We start from the raw sequence: 24445 nt of genomic DNA, 5'->3' as shown, positions 1-24445 counted from the left end.
TACGTACTCCCTAGAGAATGATTTTGTTGAAAATTTGAGCATCCACTAAGACAGCTAAAAATGATGGAAACGAATAAAATGAACAATATGCCCCAATATCAGAGTCTAAATGCTCATGTTTAATGTTGATGATTAAGATATCTTAACAAAAAGTTAAAGTGAAATCAAGCTGAGGACTTTCACTAAAAAGAACAAGGAAAAATGGAAAAAAAAAAAAAAAGACTAAAATTACCTGCGGTATTCTTTTACATGATTTTTTTCCCGCTAACACAAGGAATTGGTCTATATGCAGGGGATTTCCATTATTTATATGTAAACAAAATGTACTGGAGAGATTGAGGGTGTGTTGTGGTACTTAGTGAATTCTGAGAGATGGAGGTTCCACCCAGCAAAGGATCAGAGTGCTTACAAAAATCTCCCAACCTGCAGCTCAGGAGTTAACTTTCTAATCTGGCTTCGTGCTTGGGGTTTTTTGGTGGTTTTTTTCCGCTGAGTCAATTCACTGTCTTACATTAACATTGTTAAGCGATTCATTAAACATGGGTCTGTGCCATGCAGACTCACATCATGCTGCAGAGATACTTGCAGTCTACCTTCGAAATAGATTTAGCCTTGTATTAGAATGGAAGGTCACCGGAATAACTCAACCCTGAACACTTCCAGTCTGTACAGACCTAGTGATTGAAGGAGCAAAATATTAAATCTTGTCTGTCATCCTATGTATATGAGGGTGGAGAGGCATTCTGACTATATGAAGAGCTATCGTAAGCTAGTTACCTTGCAAACAGTATCCGAGTATGCAAGGAAGAAGTGGCTTTCTCATTACAGAAGAAAATAGTTGTTGGGGCACAGGCAAAGTATATGCTTCATTCTTTTTTTTCTTCTTTATAGCTGTCCCACTTGCCTCTGAGTTGGCAGTGGAAATTTTGGAAAAAGGAGAAGTGAGATTCTGGTTGCAAGCTGAAAAACTGTCTGGCAATGCAAAGGCCAACTTTGTATTTAATGATAAAGAGATTTTCAATGGCGAGGTAAGCCTTTTCATTGCTTACATATGTTTGCATTTTTATGAGTATCAATGAGTATTAATGTCTCTGTCTCCAATATACTTCCAACTAGTGTTCTACACTAATGCGTTTTCATGAGAAATAACATAGGTCATTGAAAGCATCATTAGAAAGATTTTGTCCGTAGTTCTGAGCTGCAGCTGAATTTTACTGGATGCAGTTTATAAAGTGGAGTTAAATGACTTCCTGCCACCTTTGTGAGTACCACGTCTTCTGTTAACTAGTGGGGACCACAGGAGTTCCTGCAATAAGGTAGTCCCAGGTAAGCAACTACTGTGGTCTTCAAGGAGTCACTGCAGTAGCCCAGATTCATCTTATCTATCTATGTCCTTCATCTATGGCCCCAGCATACCCTCGTGCTCGGTTCTCACCCCCCTCGGCTGTTTGGAGGAATTTATTACACCAAGGAAAAATTCCCAAGTGGTTGTTTCCAGCAGCAGAACTTGTTACTTACAAAGACATGACATGGCATGCTTTTGTTGCAACACTGATATCAGGTAGAAGGCAGAGATGGAGCATTCTATACAAAAGCTTATAAAAATATAATCATCCTCAAATAAAGTGTTATTCTGAAGAGATGCAAATCTAAACCTTTCTAACTGAAAAGAACACAGCAGTCACCATACAACAGGAATGTCACATGTTTGTATAGCATCAGTAAATAGGCTTCACCTTTAACAGATTTCTTATTTATTTGATTTTATGTTTAGAGCTGGAGATAGAGGTAGCGGAAATCTGAATAAAGAAAACAAAATTTCACCTAAAGATACCATATAATGTTTGACAAATATTTTCTGACTCTGACGTCCATTAACTGTTGTTTTACTTTCCATTCCTGAAGAAATACAAAATGAAGGTGGACCAGAAGACCGGCCTTGTTGAAATGATTATGGATAAACTTGAGGACAAGGATGAAGGGACTTACACTTTCCAACTGCAGGATGGAAAAGCAACCAATCAATCCAGCCTTGTCCTCATTGGCGATGGTAAGCTAATCTATATGACACAGTAGGCAGGAAAAATTATACCGAGGCTACCTCAGTTGTCATCTTCACTTTCCACTGTTCTCAGTACCAATAGATGTTCCAGTGGTTTTTCATGTCACAGTGCTTGGCTGCCTCATATAGGACAGGGCATGTGTGTGAACTGATATTTTTAAAGTGCTGGGAGGAAGGGGAACTGTTATAGAAATGTAAAATACTGCAGCTTGTCATGGTTTACTCTTCTATGGATGGAATAAAAATTTCCTCTGTAAAAAGCCCATTCAGGAGGGAACAAATAGCTGCACCTCTTAGAGCTCGAGCGGCTTGCTGACTCTGCTGCCGCTCCTTTGCCTTCCTACCGAGAGCGGAAAGTAGCTGTATGACTGGGGATTATGCTTCATCAGACATGACACATTAAAATCCTGATGACTGCAAGCAGCTAGGAAAGTTGGGTTAGCCATAATCAGCTTCTGACACTTTGAAATATCCAGTGAAAACCTGACCCTATGGCAGGATTCTCATTGACCTCCAAGGGACAGAGTTGCACCTACCTGTTAGAGTGATATTCAGTACCGTACAAATGGCACATGATGTTTAACCTTCATATTTCTTGCTGGTTTTAATTCCTAGTATTCAAGAAGCTGCAGGATGAAGCAGATTTCCAGAGAAAAGAGTGGCACAGGAAACAAGGTGATAATATGGATATTTATAAGAATCACATATGCGTTAGTTTGTTAAGTATAAGAGTTTGTTTATATTTATATATGTTAATTTGAAATAGATGTTTTTGGTTGTTCGGATGGTTGCTTACCTTCTGAAGGAGAAAAAGGAAAAATCAAACCACATTAAAATATTACAGTATTCTTGTCAAGAAAAACACATTTGTCCTTGGTTTTGTATCATGAATACAATTGATGTGATCCTTAAAAATATATCTGTAATTTTAAACAGGTCCTCATTTTGTGGATAAACTGGGATGGGAAGTTACCGACGACTGTAACGTGATGTTGAAATGTAAGGTAAGGGGCAAGGAAAACATGGAGTACACCGTTCAAAGCACTTGGACCTACCACTACTTAGACGGTGAGGGTGGGAAGGGACTAAAGACATGCCCTTTCCTTGTGTCCTCCCAACTGTGTATTGGATAGCAGCAGAACCTCTGAAGGCTAATCGTGCTGGGCGACTGCTCATTGCGTGTAACAAAATACCTTGGAAAATAGCTTGAACCTTTTCCTTCAGGTCTGTCAGCCGCCCACCCAGGAAAAAGCACCTGAATAGGAATGACAAGTCTTTGTGAATCCTGGGACTTTCTCATTTTTGCCCAGTTTATGTACGTAGAAATCCCCTGGGCAGGACCCACTGATGTCCTGGGCTCCTTGAAGCTGTTGGCACTCGTTTTCTCTCTCTTTTCATCCCTGCTGTTTTCCCTCTTGCATCCCTCATTTTAAAATGGAGGCCTGCAACAACTCACTGTGATCACTGTAAAGCTTGCTGTTCTTCTACGAGAGACTTGAAGGCAAACCATGCGACACTAAGTTCCCCTGCTCAGATGAACAGAATAATTACCATGTGGTTTTCATCCATCTTAGGTGGCTAATATTAAGAAGGAAACGCACATTGTATGGTACAAAGATGACAGGGAGATAATGGTAGATGAAGAACATGACTTTAAAGACGGCGTGTGTACTCTGCTGATATCAGAGGTGAGTGACTGTCCTTGTTAGTCCTCAGCTGAAGTTAGTGTTACAAATTCAGGTGAAAGATACGATCTAATCTGATATTTCAAAAGAACAACTAAAAAAAGGAAGTGAGTTTTAAAAATGGAAAAACTTGCAAGGCATCTGTGTTTTAGCTAAAGCAAATGTCTATAACTGCTCGTTCAGATATTCAGGAAATGATGACAGAAGAGATAATAAGCTTGTCACTTCCTTTGCATGTCAGTTTAACAACAGAATGAGACCACATTTACATTGCGAATGGCATTCGGGAAGCGCTTGCCACTCAGGCTTTCAGAGGACCACCCTCTCGGAGCCACCAGAGAGGTCTGGTCGGTACCCAGCCTTGCTGCAGGCTGGGGGTGTGACCTTCGTCTCTTTGCTCTTGGTTCTTTGGCTGAGGAAGGGAAGAAGTGTCAGGGCCCCCTCGGGCCGGGGGCTCCCCCACGGCTGCAGGCCAGGACCCCCCAGCCAGGAGCAGGGCAGCCGGGGGCACCGGGGCAGCCCCAGCCCCAGGCATCGAGCACCTCCCTGGGGATGGGGCCGGGGTGTCAGCTGGGTTCAGGAGTAAAATCTAAATTTTTCTATAGTAATTATTCTGAACAGTTTTACTGTTACAATATTGCAGTTTTCTAAGAAAGATGCTGGCACTTACGAAGTCATACTGAAGGACGACAGAGGAAAGGACTCCAGTGAGCTAAAGCTTAAGGACACAGGTCAGAGCCACTTTCTGCGTGCTGTCAGCCGCACCAGCTACAGCCTGACTGCTCGCCTGCATGGGGGTTCGGGGTAATACAGGCAACTGCATGTGTCACCTTCCTGTGGCTTTGTTCCTCCTGTGTATAAGATCATCTCATTAGAAAAACTGAGATTTTTCAGTTCAAATAATATTTGAATACAGCTTTTGAATCTGGATTCTGTATAATTTTGGGAGAATACGATGACTAATGCTAAGCAAAATGATAACAGGTTTCTTCAGGGGGCCATCAGCAGTGTAAGTCTACGAGTATAGAAAGAAATTATACAACTAGATAATTTTAAAAGATTTCACATTCTTATTGTATTTTGCCATTCATTTATTTAGGGGCCTTTCCACTCATTGTGATTACTATATTTTTAAAATTCCTTATGTTTCCAAGCAACTGGAGAAAAACCTATCCATTAGAATGTATATAGATGGGTTAGCATTCCAACAGAATAGTGTCATTTATGAAAAAAAAAAAAAGATAATACAGTTTTGTTCAGCTGCAGCAGTATTCATCAGGGCTGCTGTTAAATAATGTCTGGAAATCGTGGAATAACAGGCTATATTTCTGCATTACTTAGATTTCTAATATGCTTTATAAGGTAGGTCCGATTTCTTTTTCAAACCTACTGGGGAGAACATTTCAGAGCCAGTACTTGTCCTATTATTGACTGTGCTTGAGCTGCAGACACAGAGCCTTAGTCTCTGGCTTTTATTTCCACAGCTTTTGCAGATCTGATGAATGAAGTATGCAGAAGGATTGGTAAGCACTTAATTCTCTTCTCAAATGAATGACTCATTGTGACACTCAATGAATGGCTGCATGGCTGCATAAAACCATGTGCTCTTCTTTCAGCTTTATCTGCGACAGACCTGAAAATCCAGAGCACAGCTGAGGGTATCAGACTGTACTCCTATGTTAATTATTATGTGGAAGATCTGAGAGTAGGCTGGGTGCACAAGTAAGTATGCAAAAGCTTTGCAAAAATCAGTGTGATTTTGTTTTCATAGACACAGAAAGAACCTGGATGTATGAGAGAGACAAAGCCCAGGTTTCTTCTCATCTCTCATGAGTCCTTCCCTCATATGAGTTAGTTTCAGTGAATTACACCCATGTGAAACCAGTACAAGAGTCAGATGTTGGTGGTGCAGGGTCCTCCTGTCGTTTCCCTCGTGAGACAGATAGTCCCATGCCATGGGATGCTGTCAGGGCCGTGCTGCTTCAGAGCGCTTCCCACCTCCTGGATGGGACCTGCATCTTTCCCTGAATCAGTTTTAAGGAGTGATGCAAATATAAGCTGAGAGACTGACAAGGTTTAAAAGAGGCCAGCACCACGGGTTCCGAGATACCTAGCCTGGAGGTCTGCTTGTCTAGAAGCCGCCGTTCACAGGAACTGGGACAAGCGGGCACGTCCTCTTAACGCATGGGTTCATGTTTAGGAGGCAAAGCAAGTTTCGGCATGTGCCCGGGGCAGTAAAATCCAGATAGCCCCTCCTGTGAGTGCTACGAACCTAACCAAGCCAAACAGAAGAACTGAGATTTTTTAAAAGAATTTGAATGCCCAGCTCCCAGTAAAATTAATGGGAGTTGTATATCCAAATCCATGGGACATCTTTGAATCCTCAGTGAGCGCAAACAGCATGCACTGGAAAACCCACAGAAGTAAACAACTTAGATTTGATTTAATAGTAGTAACGTATTTGAATCGCTTAAAATCTATTATTACTATTCTTGCTGCTTCACTTCCTGTGGACGTGGTAGTAGTTAGTCTTTAGGATGGAATCTGAATTACTGATCTCTCAATAAAACTCATGTAAATGAGGCACAGTATACGCAGGATGTGCTGCAGCAGTCTGGCTGTAATTATTGACACTGATGCTAACCAGCAACGCTGTCAGAGAAATGAAAGCAGTTTGAGGTTTTCCTGCTTCTTGGCACCGTTTTTGACTTGGTATCGCCAGGAATCCTAAGCATTTCAAAACTGGAAGTGAATATGAAGTACCCTGGATTTCTCTCTCTCTCTCAACTCTTTCCCTCTCTCTCTTCTCTATTTAATTTTTAGAAACTAATTTAATCTTGAAGCACATCAAATTAATCTAGTAAAAATGTTCTTTGACCCTCTAGTATATTCGAAGTTACCAGTTTAAAGATAAAAAGAAAATGAGTAGCTTATTTGACTAGTGTCTTTTGCCTCATCCAGGGCAATTAACTGCTTAGCTAGGAAGCTGAGAAATTGGTATTTTTTGTGGAAGAAGATATATTTATGTCAAAATATGTTTAATTGTAAACGCCAAAACATAGCAGAGCATCAGAAAACATTCCAACTAGGCAAACACCATTTGTGACAAAAGTGGGGGGTTTTGTAGGTACAGCCCTATATAGTTTTGTTTTGCCCAGGCAGAAGTAAACCGATGATAAGAAGACAACATGAACATTTGAGGATGCATGGGTTACCCTTCAGAGATTTGGGGTTTAAATTTGTGTAACTTTCTGTGGCTCGGGTCATAGACTAAGATGCATAACCTTGCTGCAGGCTTTGAGGAGAGCTACACCTTGAACAGAGAAAGACTGTCATGTCAATTCTGCCCCATTGGCCCACAGCTTGAATAAGAATTTGACTTCAAAAGTTTCAAAATATGGTGGCATAGCACCATAGCACCTTGGAAATCGTTTAGTAACTGCAGACGTACTCAGTGACTCATCATGAGCAAATCCCATTTATACTCCAGCAAAACGGAAGGGTAATGTTGTTGTGTATTTTTCAGCGATACCCAGATTAGGTTTACAGACCGAGTGAAGACCGGTGTCACCGGGGAGCAGATCTGGTTGCAGATCAATGAGCCAACTCCACAGGACAAAGGCAAATACACAATGGAACTCTTTGATGGTAAAACAGGACACAAAAAGACAGTGGATCTTTCTGGACAAGGTAGGCCATTCCCTCTGCTAACATCCGTATGCGGGCATTACACTGTGGCAGGGTAGGAGCATCTGCAGCAGGATCTTGCTACAGGCCTGTTACCCTTTGGGCTGTTGGGTCTGTGTGTGTGCCCAGCAGCCTGGCAGTGTTTGTGGGGACAGCGCAATTTGTTTTCCCCAACCTGTGCTCTCGGGTCATAAATTACGAAAGGCTTTTTCCGATTCCAAATACCCGCTTACAGTTTGCCTACTGAGATGTCAGCCCAGTTTCTGAGCTATCTTACAAAACCCCTTGTGTTGCTGGCATTGATTGGCAGTTTTAAATACAAGATGTAGCACTGAATGCCTTCTGTATCTCTCCCTTCCAAGTAATATTTGGAGGAGGAAGTGGGGGATAAGTTTGTTCTGTTACTTTCCTACTGCATTTCTTTGATGGATATAATAGGGCTCCTTATTCTTCAGAGATGTCAAGACTGGTCCCTGTCATCAGCACGATGAAGGAATGTTAGGGGAACAGCTAAAATTATTTGGATTGACTGTTGGAAGCTTTTACTCTGAGAGACCTCTCAGATCCTAGGGAAGAGATTATCTCCTTCCGAATTGCCGAGTTTCCATCCCGCGCTGTTCCCATCCCTAAAGTTTCACTTTGGGTCTGCAAGCTCTGTGTAAGGGCAATAACCTTACAATCATCTCCATGCTGCTCTTTCTGTACTCTATTCCCACTTTCTGAGAAAAGAGATTTCTCCTTCCCTTTCAAAGCGGAGAGGTTGACCTCCCACATGATGGTAGCTTAGCCTGAATTTACAGAGGAGACAGCAGTTTGCTGTCTGGTTTGTTCATGGCCATCAGTGTGATGCTTCAGAGCAGATGTGAAAAGCACTTGGAAAAAACAGTTCTCTTGTATTCCATAAGCCAGTGGTCTCCAAAGTGGGGTGTGTGCAAGATGATGTGCCGGGGTGCGGGAAGAAAATATGAGAACTTCAGTAGTACAGCTACGTAATCTATAAATAAATAAATGTACATATATTCGGGGTGCATGCTCAAAAAAATTTTACCTATAGGAGTGCATGATCAAAAAAGTTTGGGAGACCACTGCCATAAGCTATCATTTAGGTGGTGTATTGTGGGTTTCTTCCTCTCTTTTGTGAGATAATTTCAGCCTATTACTCTCCTGTTATTTGTCTTAAAGCCTGACTTTTAGAAGAAAAAAAAGTGTGTTTATGCATTCATATGTATATATATAAGCTGCCGTATACAAGATGGCCTTTATTAGTTGAATCATTCAGCATTTTAGGGTTTATACAATACGCATGCATCCATACATTAATATTTCTTTAATGATGTCTACATTTTTAATTTAGTTCTACATTCTAAATGTAAACTTGTGATAATTTACCTCTGAACCTACCTTTAAAATAAACTTTTCTCTTTACAAAGCATTTGATGAAGCCTTTGCTGAGTTCCAGAGATTAAAGTAAGTATTATGCCATCTAAATACAGTAATGGCAGCCATAAAATAATAAGAGTATTTGTTTTGTGCTGGAGCTAAATATATCCCGTGAAACGGATCCTAGTCCTACAGAAGTCTGTAGGAGTTTTGCATGTGACTTCTTTGGTGCAATTCTTATATAATAGTTAGGTAACAAAGGATAAGCAGTATTGCCAAATGATGAGACATATTCCTTAATGTATGAAACACAATTAAAAAGATAAGCTATTTTTCAATCATTCTAAGTAAACTTCAACTGAAATTGGACTTTCTTTTTGTTTCTTTCAACTCCAGGCAAGCTGCGATTGCAGAGAAAAGTAAGTGGGCCTTCTTTGACAATAGTTGCAATAAACTGTTTACGAAGGTTTTCTTCCTCTCCGGGAAGGTTGTGCGTTGGGAGAGAGAGGGCATGTATACATGCATATGTGCATGTGCTCATCCTAAAATGAATTTGTCCTTATACCAAGGGGAAGCAAGGAGAGTGACCCTTTAGTGATGTATCATTGGTGCACATTGCAGCTAATACCACTATAGTTATGGGTTATGTTGATTTTTCCAGCCTAAGCTCCTGTTCTCATTACCAGTTAGCCTTCTCTAAAAATTATCTTTATTGCTGAGATCTCTCATGCATGTTCTCTGCACAAAAGTCACTTTGTTTTCAAAGATGGAGGAAATAATTTGGCTAGTTTTCAACTATCTAAAATGTCAAATGGCTCTGCATTGCATACAGAGATGGATAAGAAAGCAACAGTCGCTTTTGCATTGCTTGAAGACCGATCCCTGAATCTCCTGATACTTTTGCATGTGTGTCAATTCCAACATAGCAACTAAAACAAAAGTATGTAATAATTACTTAAGGAATAAGTCATTAGAATTCAACTTGAATTATTAAGCTCAATATTCTCCCTATTTACAGAAAAATGCATGGAAAAAATGTAACACATCAAAATGTTCTCCTGCTGCAGATGACTTTTAGACCTGTGTAAAAACGAGGGCAGAACTGGCATTTGAAAAGTTATTGGAGAAAAATGTGTAGAGAGATCTGAGCTAACTCCTCCTGGACATACACTCCAAATAGAGCAGGGTTTGGAAATGTACAGTGATCCCTACGAGTCCCAGCTGAGATGGCACAAAGGGATCAGTAATAGCTCTGCCCTGGGCATTTCTTTGCTGACCGTGAACCATTCATAAGGGGCTGGCATGTTAATTGACATAACACAGCCGCGTTCCCAGTCTCATAAGGTTGTTATCTCCGTGCTCCAGAGCACATCTTTTACAGAATACATTAGAGGGGAACATTCTGTATAGTCATTTCCTTCCTCTGCCAGGCTCCACCAAGACTTATAATGAACTAAATCCATACTCCAGAATAAGTGCACCAAAGCCTGCATGTAATTAGCTTATTTGTATTTAAGAGTCCTATGGGACTTTGAGCTTAAAACTAGACCAAATATCGATCTCATTTACACCCAGATACGTACAAAGCGGTGGAATTTCAGTGCTGTCACTGACACTGTCTTTGTATTTAGATCAAAACCTAATCTCTACCACTTTATTAGCTGTCATTCGTTTCCTTTTGGAAACACAACATGTTTAGTTTATGACACTAAAAATTTAGAGTGCCAGATCTCAAAAATTCAGATTTTTTTTTGTGCATGCAGAAGTAACACTGAATTGATGGCAAAATCTGTAGGACACAGCCCATGTACTTTAATTCCCCTCTGTAAGTGACTGACACTAGCTATTAACACATCTTTTGCTGTGAATTCAACATTTTTTAAAGTCCAAATGGTGTGCTAAGAATGCCGAATAGTGCTCTGCTAGCGCAGACATCAGAGACAAGTTGTACATAAATAAGATAATATGAAGGAACAAGAGGGAAAACAGAATCTGGGACGCAGTTGATTTTGAGACACTAAAGAAAATTACTCTTACTTATTTCCAGATCGTGCACGAGTACTTGGAGGTTTGCCCGATGTTGTCACCATCCAGGAGGGCAAGGTACAGTAAATTAACTGAAGCTTTACACAACAGTCCAACAACCTGAATGCCTTTCAATGATGGGAAAATATTCACCTTTTTTTTAAAGATTCCATCTTTAAAATCTGCTACATTATTTATTCATCTGTACATAATTCAACAGTCTTGCACAGATGGGCTTATGTATTCAGGGCAGTGTCTTTTCTTAAGCATTAGATAAAAGTGAGATGACAATGTGAGCTGAGACTAAAACTCCTTACACAACCAGCTCTTCAAAAATTCATGCACAGGTTTCACAGTTAGATCTTTTTGTAACAGGCTATGACGGAAGTTTAATTCCTTATTTACAAGATAGCTAGTCATTCTATGTTTTATGCAGTTAACTTCCTTGCAATGTGGCAAGATAGTCACCTCTGTCAAGGCTGGCTTTCAAACGGTGTAAAACTAGTAAGCCATTCTAACTCAATTCTCTCCCAGACAAAAGGAGATCATTTTCTCTATTTCATCAGGGTAAATGGGAAGGAAGTCAAAAGAAGTCACTGGTGTTACACTGGATTACATTAGCAGAGTTTAGCTGAAAGATTATTGTAAGGCAATCCCAGAGGAACGCGGCTACATCGATGCTTGAGCACAGAACAGATGACCCAGAAACTCAGTTCTCAATCTCACAACCTTTTCCCAGCACGCTGCTTCTAAGATTGCTGCATAATAGTACTGAGACCAAGAAGTGTCTGCTCTCCACTTCCCACTGGTCTGCCTCTGGCCGGTTCCTCTTCACAGTGTGGGTGAACATTGAAATAGGGCACGTGAATGTCACTGGAAACTTGTAACATAACAACTTCAGGAAGGCAGCTTCCCGATATTTCTGGCTTGATCTGGCAGTAGGTCAGCTGGGTTAAAGTATTTGATTATAAGCTGAGCAGAAGTGCTAAGAATCTAAAATCTTGGTCTGAATCGCTTAACAATGCGAAATACAGCACAGCCAACAGATAGTGGACTGCAGCGCTTCTGGGAAAATTAAGAATGTTGGCATTACAAAATGAGATAACATTTGATTAAACCTTTCATTAAAGGATTTAGCAGTTTAGGAAATGTTGTAGAAGTGAGAAGCACTCATACCAGCATTGTAACTGTAGGTAGAAGACACAAAGAAACAAAGACACAAAGAATGCATTTGCAGATTCTCAGCTAATAGTGCTTGTGCTTGGAGATGAGATTCTCATACTGCTTTGGCAGCGGATAAATTTGGGTAGTTATTATCAGTTTTACACTTTCTGCCAAAAGAGAGTTGATACGAAGTTGAGTATGAGCTCACTAAAGCAAAATGTGTAGAGTTTAAAAAAAGGGAGTTTGTAAAAAATGAGTTGCAAAATCTTACCCAGACACACATTGTCCTTGACAGCAAGGACATCTGTAATGTTTCAATAAGTGACAGAAAAACTCCCAGAACTCGAGACAAATATCCTTGACCTTATGCTTCTGGATTCAGTAGATGATTGTTTTGAGAAATGGAGTAGGACAGAGAGTGATTGGGGAAAACGGTGCTTGTTTGGGTGGTGTTGGCTCATCTGTCTGTTGTTTGCATATATGCTGGAGAGAGGGGAATGCAGTTCTCTGTTGTGTAATTCATGCAAATTGCACAGTCATCAAGGATTTTGAAAAACAGTAAATGAGGTAGCAGAGGACTGGCAATTGCAAGCTTTGATTCTGAATACAAGTGCAGCCATAACTAGAGAGTTATATGAACAGATTGGTATCCCTAGATTGAACTTCCAAGCATATGATGTCTTAAACTTAACACCATGACTGTGATGCTATTTATTAGCTTTTTACATGTGAGCTGAAGGATATGTGTGAGAACGAATGAACCAGTGTTTACCCAGTGTTAATCAAACAGCGTTCCAGATGGCCTAAGAGGCTTCCACTGATAGACAGAAATGCTCTTCAGCAGTGTGATATAATTGGAAAAGGCTAAGTGTCAGTTCATATTAGGGAGGAATTTGACCCAACAGAGAATACGAGCATAAGTTTTGTGTACAGCCAGCCAAATTAATCTAAGTGGCTGTTTTAATGGCGGCCTGTAAGTGAGTAAGGGGTTTTCTTTTTAAAAGGAGAAGTTTAGGATTCTAACAGACAGGCACTTTCAGACCTAGAAGCAACATGTTGCATCCTTCTGCCAACCAACTCCCCATTCTACCTTCTGCCAGGGGTAGGTGGAAGAAGGGAGCAGGTTCCCCTGATTGAGCTGCTTCAATTCACTCACTGGCATCTTAGCCCAAACCACCTACAAATGTGAGTTTGTGCTAATATGCAGAAGGAATGGCGATACTTGAAATACAATAACACATTTCCCTCTGCCACCTGTACTACCCTACTCATGATAATCTCCAGTGAAAGGCACAAAAGGTAGTGGGGGGCACAAAGGGTCTGGACCTGCAGCTGCTGGTTGCTCCAAGTGCCCATGCCTCAGTGCCCCAGGTCCAGACTTGTTATAGGAACTTCTGTGTGGAGTTCTGAAATGCTGAGATCCGGCTCAAAGAGATGGGGTTTACTCACCCAGTGTTTTTCAGGTAGATCAGATTTCCTGATAGATTTCATTCACTCACCACAACATCTAGACAGGTTTCCAGTCCTTTTCCCCAGCCCCCTGCCCCAGACAATCATCAGAGCCAGACAACTACTGGAAAAGGGGGATTATCTTGAAGCGGAAAGGTGCCTTTTCCCCCCCGGAGTACAGAACACACTTTTTTTACCAGGATAAGGATTTCAGGTTGAATACAGCATTATAATCAGGGGTTTCAGTGAGTAATGAAGAGATACATGAGCAAAGACAATCTCCTGCCCAAAGAATAGAAAATCTGAAACAGATCAGTGCAGTCACAGTGGACAATCACTTCTCCTTGGCTAAGGCTCCGTAATTACAGAATTAGCTTCCACTATCTACATAGTGAATGATAAGATACATCTCTGCACATTAGAAGCTGGAAAATAAATGAAGAAAAGAATTGGGAACATCAAGAGGAGCACCGATGTCAAACAGGACCTAGTGATGCAAGGTTAAGCAAAATGCAGCTATTTTAATGAACGATTTAGAAGAAGAAGAGAGTCATCACTGCTGCTTGGATCTCTTTGAATTAAGGAGTACTGATATCACTTCAAACACCCAAGGTTTGAATGATGCCACTAGTAGAGATGTCTGGACATGGACATCAGCTCATTAGCATCCTGGATTGGCAGCTGGGGCCACTCGATGGTGATCTCTTGCTTGCTAGAGAATCAGAAGACAATAAAGAAGTATCGGGCACTGGAAGGGGCCCATATGCAATGCCTGGCCAAGGCTGAGGCTGAGGGCATGTTTGAGAGTGATAAGGAGGCGGGGGAAATGTAAAACCTCTTGTTTTCCCCTTGTTTTTCAAGAAGAGGGTCTGATATGGCAATCAAAACCACATTCACATTCACATCAGTGGACTATGAGAGAAGGCAGTCAACAGCCCCACGCGGTCACCAGCTGTAGGTGCTGCAGGAAATCAGACAGAGGCCATCTCCACCATGCCGTAACCACTTCTCACTTGGAAACTGCCTTTCCTTTGGTACCAAGAATTATGTGGTTTTGATGGAGGAAAGACTTCCCCCCCGTTTTGTTCTCATTTTGGTCCTTAGGTGATGTGGGATTTATTTGATTTTTATTTTGTAGCCAGAAGTACAAAAATCTTTCATTTGTATAGAGGTATCCATTTTTTCAATCTGCTCATTTCAACAGCCTTCTGGATGTCTCTCTTCTGTCCCACCTTCCACCATTACACTACCAGACAAGAAGCAGAGAAGTGAAGGGAAGGTAGCCCGTTAAATAGATTTCTCACAGTAGATTTTTATCATGACAGCCTATAGGGCCAACAATGTGAGCGCTCTTCAGTTGTCTCTATTTTTGACGTATTTGTATTAAGAGCCTGTAAAAAAAAGGTAAGAGAAACTTGATTCCAGTGGAATCTTGTCCATTCCTTATGTATCACTTAGTCCATTCCTAAGGAACTACTGAAGACCATTTTCTCTGCAGTAAAAATTCTTCAATTTCCATTAAAAAAAAAATCTACTTTGAATAACTTTTTAAGTTCAGACCAATGTACTATTTAATACTTAGACATAAATGGATTCCTTCCTAAATAAAGGTTCAGAGAAAGGCCTATGTACCACTGAAGTTTCATATGAACATTTTTCATATTTGACTCTCTATGTGATGCTCATTTTTGCAAATTCTTTTGAGAAGATTCCCATGGCACTGCAACTGGAGGAGGGGATTGTGTGTATATATATCAGTATCTCCCAAACATGAATTTCTCAGCTGACAACCAAAAAAGGGGCCTGGACGTTGTGTGCCCAATAGACTCACCGGCCTACAGAAAGTGTCCAACTGCCAGGGATCTCCCCAACAACTGACTCTCTGACAATGAAGAGACTTCCTTCAGTCTGATGGGACTAAATTCAGCCCTTAGGAACATTACTAACATCAAAGGGAAATACTTAGATGAACACCAAAGAAAGGGTAAAGCCTGTACTAATTTCAGTTAAAAATAGTTTTATAGGAGTGCATGAAACAATTCAAGTCTATTGGAAGAGCTATCAGGTTTAAAAAGTTCCTAAATTAAACAAAATATTCCAGGGACACTTCGTTCTTAGTTATTTAAAAAAGCAGGCACACTTTCTTTACTTCTGTGGTAAATATATAGTGAGCTTAACGTGAACAAATCCACCTGACGGTTCCGCAAATTCTCATTTCAGGTCTAACACACAAATGCAGATAGTATCTAATTTGATATTAAACAATATGCATGGAGAAAGCTCTGCTAATGATTATGAGAGCAGAGAAGAAGGTCCATAAAATATTGAAGGTTTTAATGGAGTTTTTGAACTAACTGTGTTCCTTTTTTTCCTTTATGATACAGAAGACACTGACAAAAAATATTGATCACGGCTGGTGATACGCATCCATTTACTAAAAGCAGGAAGCTAAATGGGGAGTGGAACATTTGGAGAGTCAGGCATCAAAAAACACAGCAAATGTTTACTGACTCCTACTTATAATCCTTTTGTACTTTTTCTACAGGCACTTAATCTTTCTTGCACTGTCTGGGGAGATCCTACCCCAGAGGTCTCATGGCTGAAGAATGAAAAATCATTTGTATCTGATGCTAATTGCATCCTGAAATTTGAATCTGGAAAAAACGTCAGCTTTACCATTTCTACTGTGTCCACATTCGACTCTGGGAAATACAGCATTGTGGTGAAGAACAAGTATGGCACAGAGACCAGCGATGTCACTGTAAGTGTGTTCATACCTGAGGAAGAGACACAGTCTGAGCAAGAGAAAAAGAAAGAAGATAAGAAAACGAAAGCGTGAATTTAAGACTAGGAAACAGAAGTATGGGGGAGATTTTGGATGACAGGCTGACATAATCTGTGTGTGTAAATGCTTTAGCAGGCAGCTCTGGATTTTTCCATTCACTTCACTTTTGCTTCTAATACACTTAAGTGTGCCAGGGAAAACAGGGTCTTTCCTAAATATTTTCTTACTGCTAACTTCACAGAACCTAGTTGTAGCATCTTCAGCCAGGCCAAAAGCATGTTGGCTGCAAACACAGGGCTGCCATTTGACCCTCTTCCTGGAGCATTTGACCATACAACAAAAATGGAAAGGGTGAAGAATCATTTCAGTGGGGGCAACTGATGAGGTAAATGGAAAGATAAAAAATGATCCGAGTCATTTTTGAGCGGCAGTTTAGATTTGTTCCAACTTAGGGAACGTAGCATAGATGGAATGTGTTAGAGAATTAAATCATGGAGAAATTAGTGCTGGTTTTTGTCTACTTTAAGGCCCCTTTGTATTGCTGTGTTAATTTAGAGAGGCCTTAATATGGGTGTCATTTACATCCATAAATATTGTTTAATCTGCCCAATTGGGGTAAAAGTACTGTAACATAAATGAAAATTAGGCTTAGGAGGCCAGAATACTAGTGTGTGTGTGTGTGTGTGTCTGCAAAAATGTATGAACTCTCCTCTATGTTCACAAATAAACTGAATTCACTTCTTTCCTTCTATCACAAGCTTGTTTCACTGTGTCTTGTTTTACTAGTCACGGCTCTGGTACTTGTGCACAGTGTCTTAGTGTCTTAATGCTTTCACCACTGTAATTACCTCTAGCTTTCCTTTAGATCTCTGTTAATCTTCACTTTACTGTTCACGACAAAACCCACAATGGCATCTCTTCACACCTTTCTGTCCAGACTACTTCACATCTCAACTCAACAAGGTGTTATTGCAAATTCAGGCACAGGAGTGGTCTCATGTGATTCAATGGACCTGCTCATGAATTTTGATTTGAGGGTGTTAGGTAAGTATTTTGTTAGACTGAGACTTCAGTTAATTTCATCCAAACGTAACACTGGAGATCAGAAATAACATATTTTGTCAAGATCTTTTAAAGCTACAAAAAGAATCTTCACTGGAACAGAGAAAAAAATGGTTTTTTTCAGATAAAAATGTTTCAGACAAAAAACATTTGTCCAGATCTTTGAACACACTAATATAGATTAAAAACTCCATGTCAGCTATTTTACAGGAATGCCTCTGATTATTATTAGCTGAGGAAGAGCAACAGAATGTTGCTTATGTGATACAATATATATCTCATATATATATGTATGATCAGAAGCAGTTATCAGCCCAATTGCTAATTAGGAGAGCAACACTCCATATCAATAACTCTTTTCATTACTAGTCTCACAACAGCACAATTCTTCACATCAAAATCTAAAGAACTAACATATATTTTCACTATAAGCATGATCTGTGTGCACCTTTCACATACTTTCTCTTGTCATTTTTAGCTACTGTGACTGCAGAAATAGTGCTGTTGCCCAGGCACTCATTTTGCTGCAGTATTGGCATTTCTGTGAGGACGCTACTAGTAAGTGCTGTACAGTTAATGCTCACTTAAACCCTTACCATCTGAGGTTTACTGGCAGCTAACGTTAAAGTCGAAGTGGAAGCATGAGGGAGTTCTTAATGGCTCAGGTAACAATAGATTCAAGACAGTTATCAATGGTGAAAGTGGTGATTTTTGCAATTTTTTAATAATTTCTTTTTCATCAGTTTCTATAAAGGGCTAATGATTATGATCTTAATAACTAAAAAAAAAAATATCCAGATTTAGATCAGATTTATGACCTACCAAAACATGTTAGCATGTGCTTAACTTTATGCATGAATAGTACCGCCAGTTTCAAGGAACATGTTAACTTTATCTGGTATAAATCTTTTTTCTTCCAGAATAGATTTCACATCACAGGGGTTTTTAACATGAAATTAAGTAAAACTAATGTGTTTTCAGCATTTCACATAAACAGTGTATGTGTTCACATAGCCTTATCTCCTAAAATAGTTAAAACTCCAGTATCAAACTTGATGACATTATTGCAATTTTAAGGTTTAAGTGTGTAATTATGTACATTAATGAGTCAATATCTGTTATTAAAAAAGTTCAGAATATTTAGTCACAACAGCTGTGTATCAAACAGCTTAATTTTTAAATTTCAAAATATAATCATGAGAATATCTGTAATTTGAGATACAGCAAGCTTTCTGAGTTTAAAGAACCAATGTCAAATTATTTGATAGTTTTGCTTAGTATGACATGAAGACAATTCAAGGATGATAAGCAGGTCACTCCATCGTGGTCCCAGGACATAGAGCTTAAAAGCAACAGTGTCACATCTCTCTTCCATCCTCCAGAGTGCAAACAAGAATACGACTTGCTCTTCGCAATACCTGATAACTGATGTTTATTACTTAGCATTAGCATGTTTTTAACAATGATTGCATTTTGGCAGCAGTTTATTTCTACTACTTTATCTTAAAAAATCTGTCCTCCTGCCTCCCTCCTTTTGGCAGAACTGCGAGGGAATACAAGTGGGCCATCTCACAGATAACAGGCTGGATTCCACTTCTGTTTGCTTCAGAAGATGTATGTGTCCCTGAAACAGTAATAGCTGCTTCTAAACGTACTGCTGCCAGGGACTGCGTTATGGTGGTTTCAGATAGAACTTGTGATGCATCTACATTTCTTGCTTGTGCACTTTTTGTTCTTGCTTTGCTTCAGGTGATTGTGATTTCTGTGTCAGGACAGACTGGCACAGTCCAAGGACACGATCAAAATAATATAAAGGTATCTAAAAAGAAAAAAACAATGACAGCAAGCAAACAGAAGGAAGGGGAAAAGAAAGGTAAGAGCACTTTCACCTTTGTGGTCTTCTACTCCAATGAAAAAATTGTTACACATTATGCAGTTAATAGTCTGTGCCAATCAGTATTTCTCAGGTCCCAAACAATCAAGTTTACAGTATGTATGCTCTTAATCAACAACAAATGCAAAGTATGAATTGCCAGGTTAAACCTCAGTGAAACAGATTTAAATCAACACTTTCAAATCACCTTTCCACTGGGCTGTGAGTTCTCACCTTGGCTCACCTGGCTGATGAAAGTTTTTTAAGCCATAATAAATACTTTCAAATTTCTGAATGCAGAGGAAAGACCTGCTAAGCATGTATATATACACAGATGGTGTTATTTTCCAAAGTAAGACTCATTTCAGCAGCTAGACGTTTGACACTTAACAAAAAAAAAAGGCCTTGCTAATTAAGGGGCCCTAAATGCCAAACTGTTTTAGAAAACCCTGATCGTATATATAGCCACTATTGGAGATAAATCAATTATTCTCTCTTGGTTTTATGTCCATATTGAATGGTAAAGTTGGGATTATAAGTGACCATTTTTTTGTCCAATTTAGAGAAAGGGTGGAAAATGAAAAGCTCTCTGGTGATTCTGCACTCTTGTATATTACAGATTTTTACTGTTCTTTTAGACTGTTACTATATAACTGCTATTTGGACATTGATTTATTCTTCACAATTACAACTCCCTCATGTAGAGCATTTTAGCTCCAAATAAGGCTTAAATTCCAATGTTATCAGAACATCTGTTTTACATATTTTTGCCTAAGTATTTTTTCTTTGTATACAGGGTGTATACATGTTATATCATTGCTGACAGAACATTTTATACTCTTATTCCTCTTCCCTTTTCTGCTCCTAAGGCAAGAACAAATATTTAACTGCATTTCCTTCCTCTCCTGCCTTACTGGTATGAGTAACCTAGACATTTCTGAGCAGTCCTGTAAATGAGATAACTTATGAGAAACCATTATTTACATCTGTAAATGTTTTGCAGGTTCTACCCCTTAATCTTTTTAATTAGAGACCGTAAAAACTCGGGCTTGCTTTTGTCTCTGTAAAAAGTAGTAACATTATTTGTGATACTGAGTCTCTTTATATGGGTATGGGAAGAGGAAAAGAACATAAGGTCATAACCAATGTGAAAGCAAAATCTATATACCTCTGTGTTGCTAAGCGTAGTAAATATAAGGGAAATTTTATTACTTCTCCTAAATCAGATTTTATTAAGCCACATGCAGAAGAAATTATTGCTACAGAAGAAACACCTGATCCAAATGAAATCCCCCCTGTGGAAACAGAAAAGGATACAAAAAGCAAACAGCGAGCAGCAAAGAAGACTGATGGAAAGGCAGCAGTGGCAGAAATGGTTCCTCAGCCCACAGAAAGCTTGGATAGGCAGGGAAAGAAACCACTGGAAAAAAAGCCTTGAGTAAACTCTGCTGTTCTTGAATGAAGAATATGATCTTGTTATGATCTGGATAATAAGTTCAAGCTAAGATTTCATGAGTGGTAGAGTAGCCATGATATTTTAACACAAAAGCTTATTAGTGTTTTTTAATAACATTTGTAATACTTCATAACTTGAAATGCATAGTAGATGGGCACTTGTGTCTCAGTTCCAGATTAGTTGCACTGTAGTAATTTCTAAGTATCTTAATAATGATCCATGTACTTACAAGGTGATTTTAATTACTAAAAAATGTCCATGATAAGCAGAGGTTACTAGAGCAAATCCTGTCCAAAACGTACATATTTACTACTCTGTAAAAGAATGTTGATAACAGTTATGTGGCTCTCTTAATTGATATTTGTAGGCCATCACAGCTTGAGGCAGACCCCACTTACTTTCTTAAGGAAACCATACAATACAGTCCTCTTAATGCCATGTGGGCTGTACTTTTCACCATGACCAATTTGGCCACAGGGGAAGATCTCCAGAAATACAACCATCTCCTATGGATGCAGGGGGGCCATAAGTAGGTTTTCTTTTGATCCAAGTTTCTTTCATGCATACTTGTTTCATCAGGTGGATCAGGATGACATCCGGACATTTCTTATCACCGAGACTCACATGACTGCTTTTCAGTCCTCTCCACTTCAGTAATTCCCTCCTGGCCTTGGTGAGGTACTACGTATACAGCATTAACCCGTAAAGTATCAACTGCCCCACACGCTCATTTCTCTCCACCCTTTCTGCTACAGCAATCGTATCTCTGTTTCCAAGACTTGCTAAACCCACTGTCCTCCTTCCCCCCAGTGACTCAGCCCAACACTTTCCCTTCTTCCCCTCACTAGGATCAGACCCACTGGTTTCTTATAAGAGAGTGTAGCTTCATGGTCCATGTAAGTCAGGAATAAACATAACCCAAGAATCTCTGCTTTATATCATTACTGTGCTCATTCACATTCATTACTGTGTTCTTTCACATATTTATGTACTGAGGATATAAGAAAATATGACTCATTTGTAAATGCTTAGATACCTTGGAAGAAGCAGAGTTCAAGCTGAAAAACAAACCAATAAAAACAAAGGTCAGAATTTATTTTGTAAATATGCAAGCTAACTCAGCTTTTAAGTGACCAGAAATTATTAAATATAAGAAATAAAAATAAGATATTTTAATTACTAGGAAAAAATTTTTATTGATTTCAACACTTAGAAGGCTCAATCATACTATATTGGCTTTTTCCAGATGGATTATTGATGAAAGACGACTGAACTCCTCTGATATTTCTAGGGTGTTAGATCTATAACAAATGCGGAAATACTGAAAACAGAAGAAATATCAGTTTCTGATTAGAAACTGATCCTTATAGAATTGTTAGCATGAGAAAACAAAGACTCTTCATAGCATGTAAATGTGTAACACCTGAGACACTGATACTTCTGATGGAAAGAAATTAATTTCCTTCCAGCAGAATTCCAACAGGGTTGTATTCAACTCTTTTTAAAAACGACAGAAAGATTCCTGCCGGATGAAATACCAGTTAGAGAGCTTATATGGAGGTAATTAGAGTAATAACATTTCTGTAAAGAAGGTAAAGGATTTAAATAATTTGGATGGTCCATTCTGAGTGACAGAAAGATGTTGGATGCAATAGAGAAAAAAATTACGCAAATCAAAATATTGACTGGTACACAAAAAAGGTGTGGCAGAAACGTAAAATACAGACTGAACTACAACTAAAATCATCCTACTAGACTTAGGTACTGTTTGACACATAGAGCTTGATTCAGTTCTACATTACATCTTGTTCTACATCTATGTATTATAGCTTAAAAATAAGTAGAAAACTGGAGTAGCCCAGCAGCGAACAACGTAAGTGTAGGTCCCATACAGAAATGCAGTAAGGAGCATTTCCGTAGTAGGAGACTTTTTAAATGAGCACCTTAATGCATGTAGGTTCTCAGGCAACTGTTACAGAAAATGATGTGTGATTACGTCACTCTGCCAGAGAGTCACAGAGTCTGGCCTTTCAAAACGTGACAAAGCTGCAGGTTGTTTCACACAACTCTTAACTGCTCTTTGCCACGGCAATTATTTCAACCTGCCTTACCTCTCTAAAAATCCAACACTTCTTACAGCTCCTTCGGGTTGGGAGTCTATCTCCCACAAACATCAACGGCATGTAAGTTATATATAGAACAGATTGTACCACTGAGAGCCTGATCCAATTCCTGCAAAATGCCACAGGGGTCTTTTCATTAGTTTTAATAGAAAACAAGCTGGATCTCAGAAAAATGTTCTAAAAATATCCCAAATCTCAGATTACAAAGCCCATTTTGCTCACTGTGAAACCAATGGCAGATGACTCTTTTGTGTCTTTGTAGCAGAATCAGGTCTTAGCTTTTTGCTGAAAGAAAAATCAATATTTTCCTGATATTTCAATTAAAACCTACTGGAAATACTTTTTAAAATTTAAACTAAAATGCACTAGGGTTTGGGTTTTTTTTTGTTAAATTTGAATGGTTCCTCAAAAAGCTGGAAATGCAGTCACATCAGTATTTTCTACTGGAAACTATTTGCTATCCAGAAGTGTAGTGTTGTTATGCACGGTAAATGAAATACACAAATAAACATATCAAAGTTTAAAAAAAACCCTTTTTTTTTCCATTTTGATTATTTAAGCTGTACTTGTTCACAAATGTATAACAAAATGTTCAAAATTAATATTAACAGAATTGTTGAGTATATTAAAGTTCATTGCGTTACCATGGTTGAATAATTTTTTTCTTGCAATCTAAAGGTATAATTTATATTCTATTCTCCACGATAACTATTAAAAATTGTCAGTCTCTGTCCATTACATAATGATAGAATGCAAATTATTTCTGAAGCAACAGAATCTCCTATCAAACACACAGAATTGTTTGACTACATTTGAAATCAGACACTGGTTGCAATGTTTTTCTGAAGTGCCATTTCTGGATAATATCTTCTTTCTCGGCTACATATTCCATTCCAGCATGCATTACTCTTTATATTCAAATGTATAACTCTATTATAAATTCATATTCTTGTGTTATAACAACTATATTTAACAGTGGGGGAAAGTGTTGCATTAAGCTATATTCTCTAATCACCTTCCAAAACTACAAAGGGTGATTTTTGAAGATGAAAGGTGGTGTGAAAAATAGGCTTCGCCTTCCACTGTAGTAAAAGCATTGTGATTCCAGGTGTCCTCGAGTTCTTCTGAGAATTAGTTCTGGATTTGTTAGCCAATTATTGAGGAAGATAATTTGTTACCAAATTATGCTTTGGTAATACATAAAGCCATAATCTTTGAAGCAGCTAGTTGCAAAGCGAGATCATCCTTCAACTAGCATAAGGTGGACATCTGCTCTGTATCCTTGAACAATAACTACAAGGTGAATGCAAGAACAATATTCTATTTAAGCTGCACTTACACTGACCAGACAGACATCTGAAACAAATCTTTCCACACAAGTTTTTTTGTCTTGCTAAAAGGACAGTAAGATTTAAGGGCTGAAGCAAAATGTTGGCCAGGGTAAAGAGCAACAAAAGCTGTAAAGAGGAAAATGTTAGAGAAAACTGCTCCGTTCTACAAGGGCTTCTGGAGATGAAGGTACTGTGAGAGAGATGGTGATGAGATGAGACCGATGGCAAGGAGAGGAAGGAAGGCACCAGATTTGGCTGCAATCTTCTGCTGACTTTTCCGCTTATGTCATTTCCCATTGCATTATGCAAGATGTCTTTCCTGTAATCTTTCTCCTTCTGCACATTTTCAAATGCAAGACCTTT

General features: G+C 39.1%; 1 protein-coding gene across 1 annotated transcript in view; it reads left to right on the top strand.

Moving 5' to 3' along the window:
• Positions 1–23396, top strand: part of MYOM1 (myomesin 1) — a 75339-nt gene extending 51943 nt beyond the window's left edge. Inside the window, exons 25-39 of the mRNA XM_075142046.1 lie at positions 892–1028; positions 1906–2050; positions 2678–2737; positions 2999–3066; positions 3637–3750; positions 4391–4478; positions 5232–5270; positions 5364–5469; positions 7274–7437; positions 8865–8901; positions 9211–9233; positions 10862–10917; positions 15998–16213; positions 19049–19172; positions 20399–23396. Coding sequence (XP_074998147.1) covers positions 892–1028; positions 1906–2050; positions 2678–2737; positions 2999–3066; positions 3637–3750; positions 4391–4478; positions 5232–5270; positions 5364–5469; positions 7274–7437; positions 8865–8901; positions 9211–9233; positions 10862–10917; positions 15998–16213; positions 19049–19172; positions 20399–20610 — 1589 coding nt within the window. The 3' untranslated portion in view covers positions 20611–23396. The remainder of the gene's footprint in view (positions 1–891; positions 1029–1905; positions 2051–2677; positions 2738–2998; positions 3067–3636; positions 3751–4390; positions 4479–5231; positions 5271–5363; positions 5470–7273; positions 7438–8864; positions 8902–9210; positions 9234–10861; positions 10918–15997; positions 16214–19048; positions 19173–20398) is intronic.
• Positions 23397–24445: the final 1049 nt, after the last annotated feature.

Source organism: Calonectris borealis, chromosome 2 (genome assembly GCF_964195595.1).
Source record: "Calonectris borealis chromosome 2, bCalBor7.hap1.2, whole genome shotgun sequence".
NCBI lineage: Eukaryota > Metazoa > Chordata > Aves > Procellariiformes > Procellariidae > Calonectris > Calonectris borealis.
The sequence above is the reverse complement of the archived record's forward strand: the minus strand, read 5'-3'. Positions and strand labels throughout refer to the sequence as shown.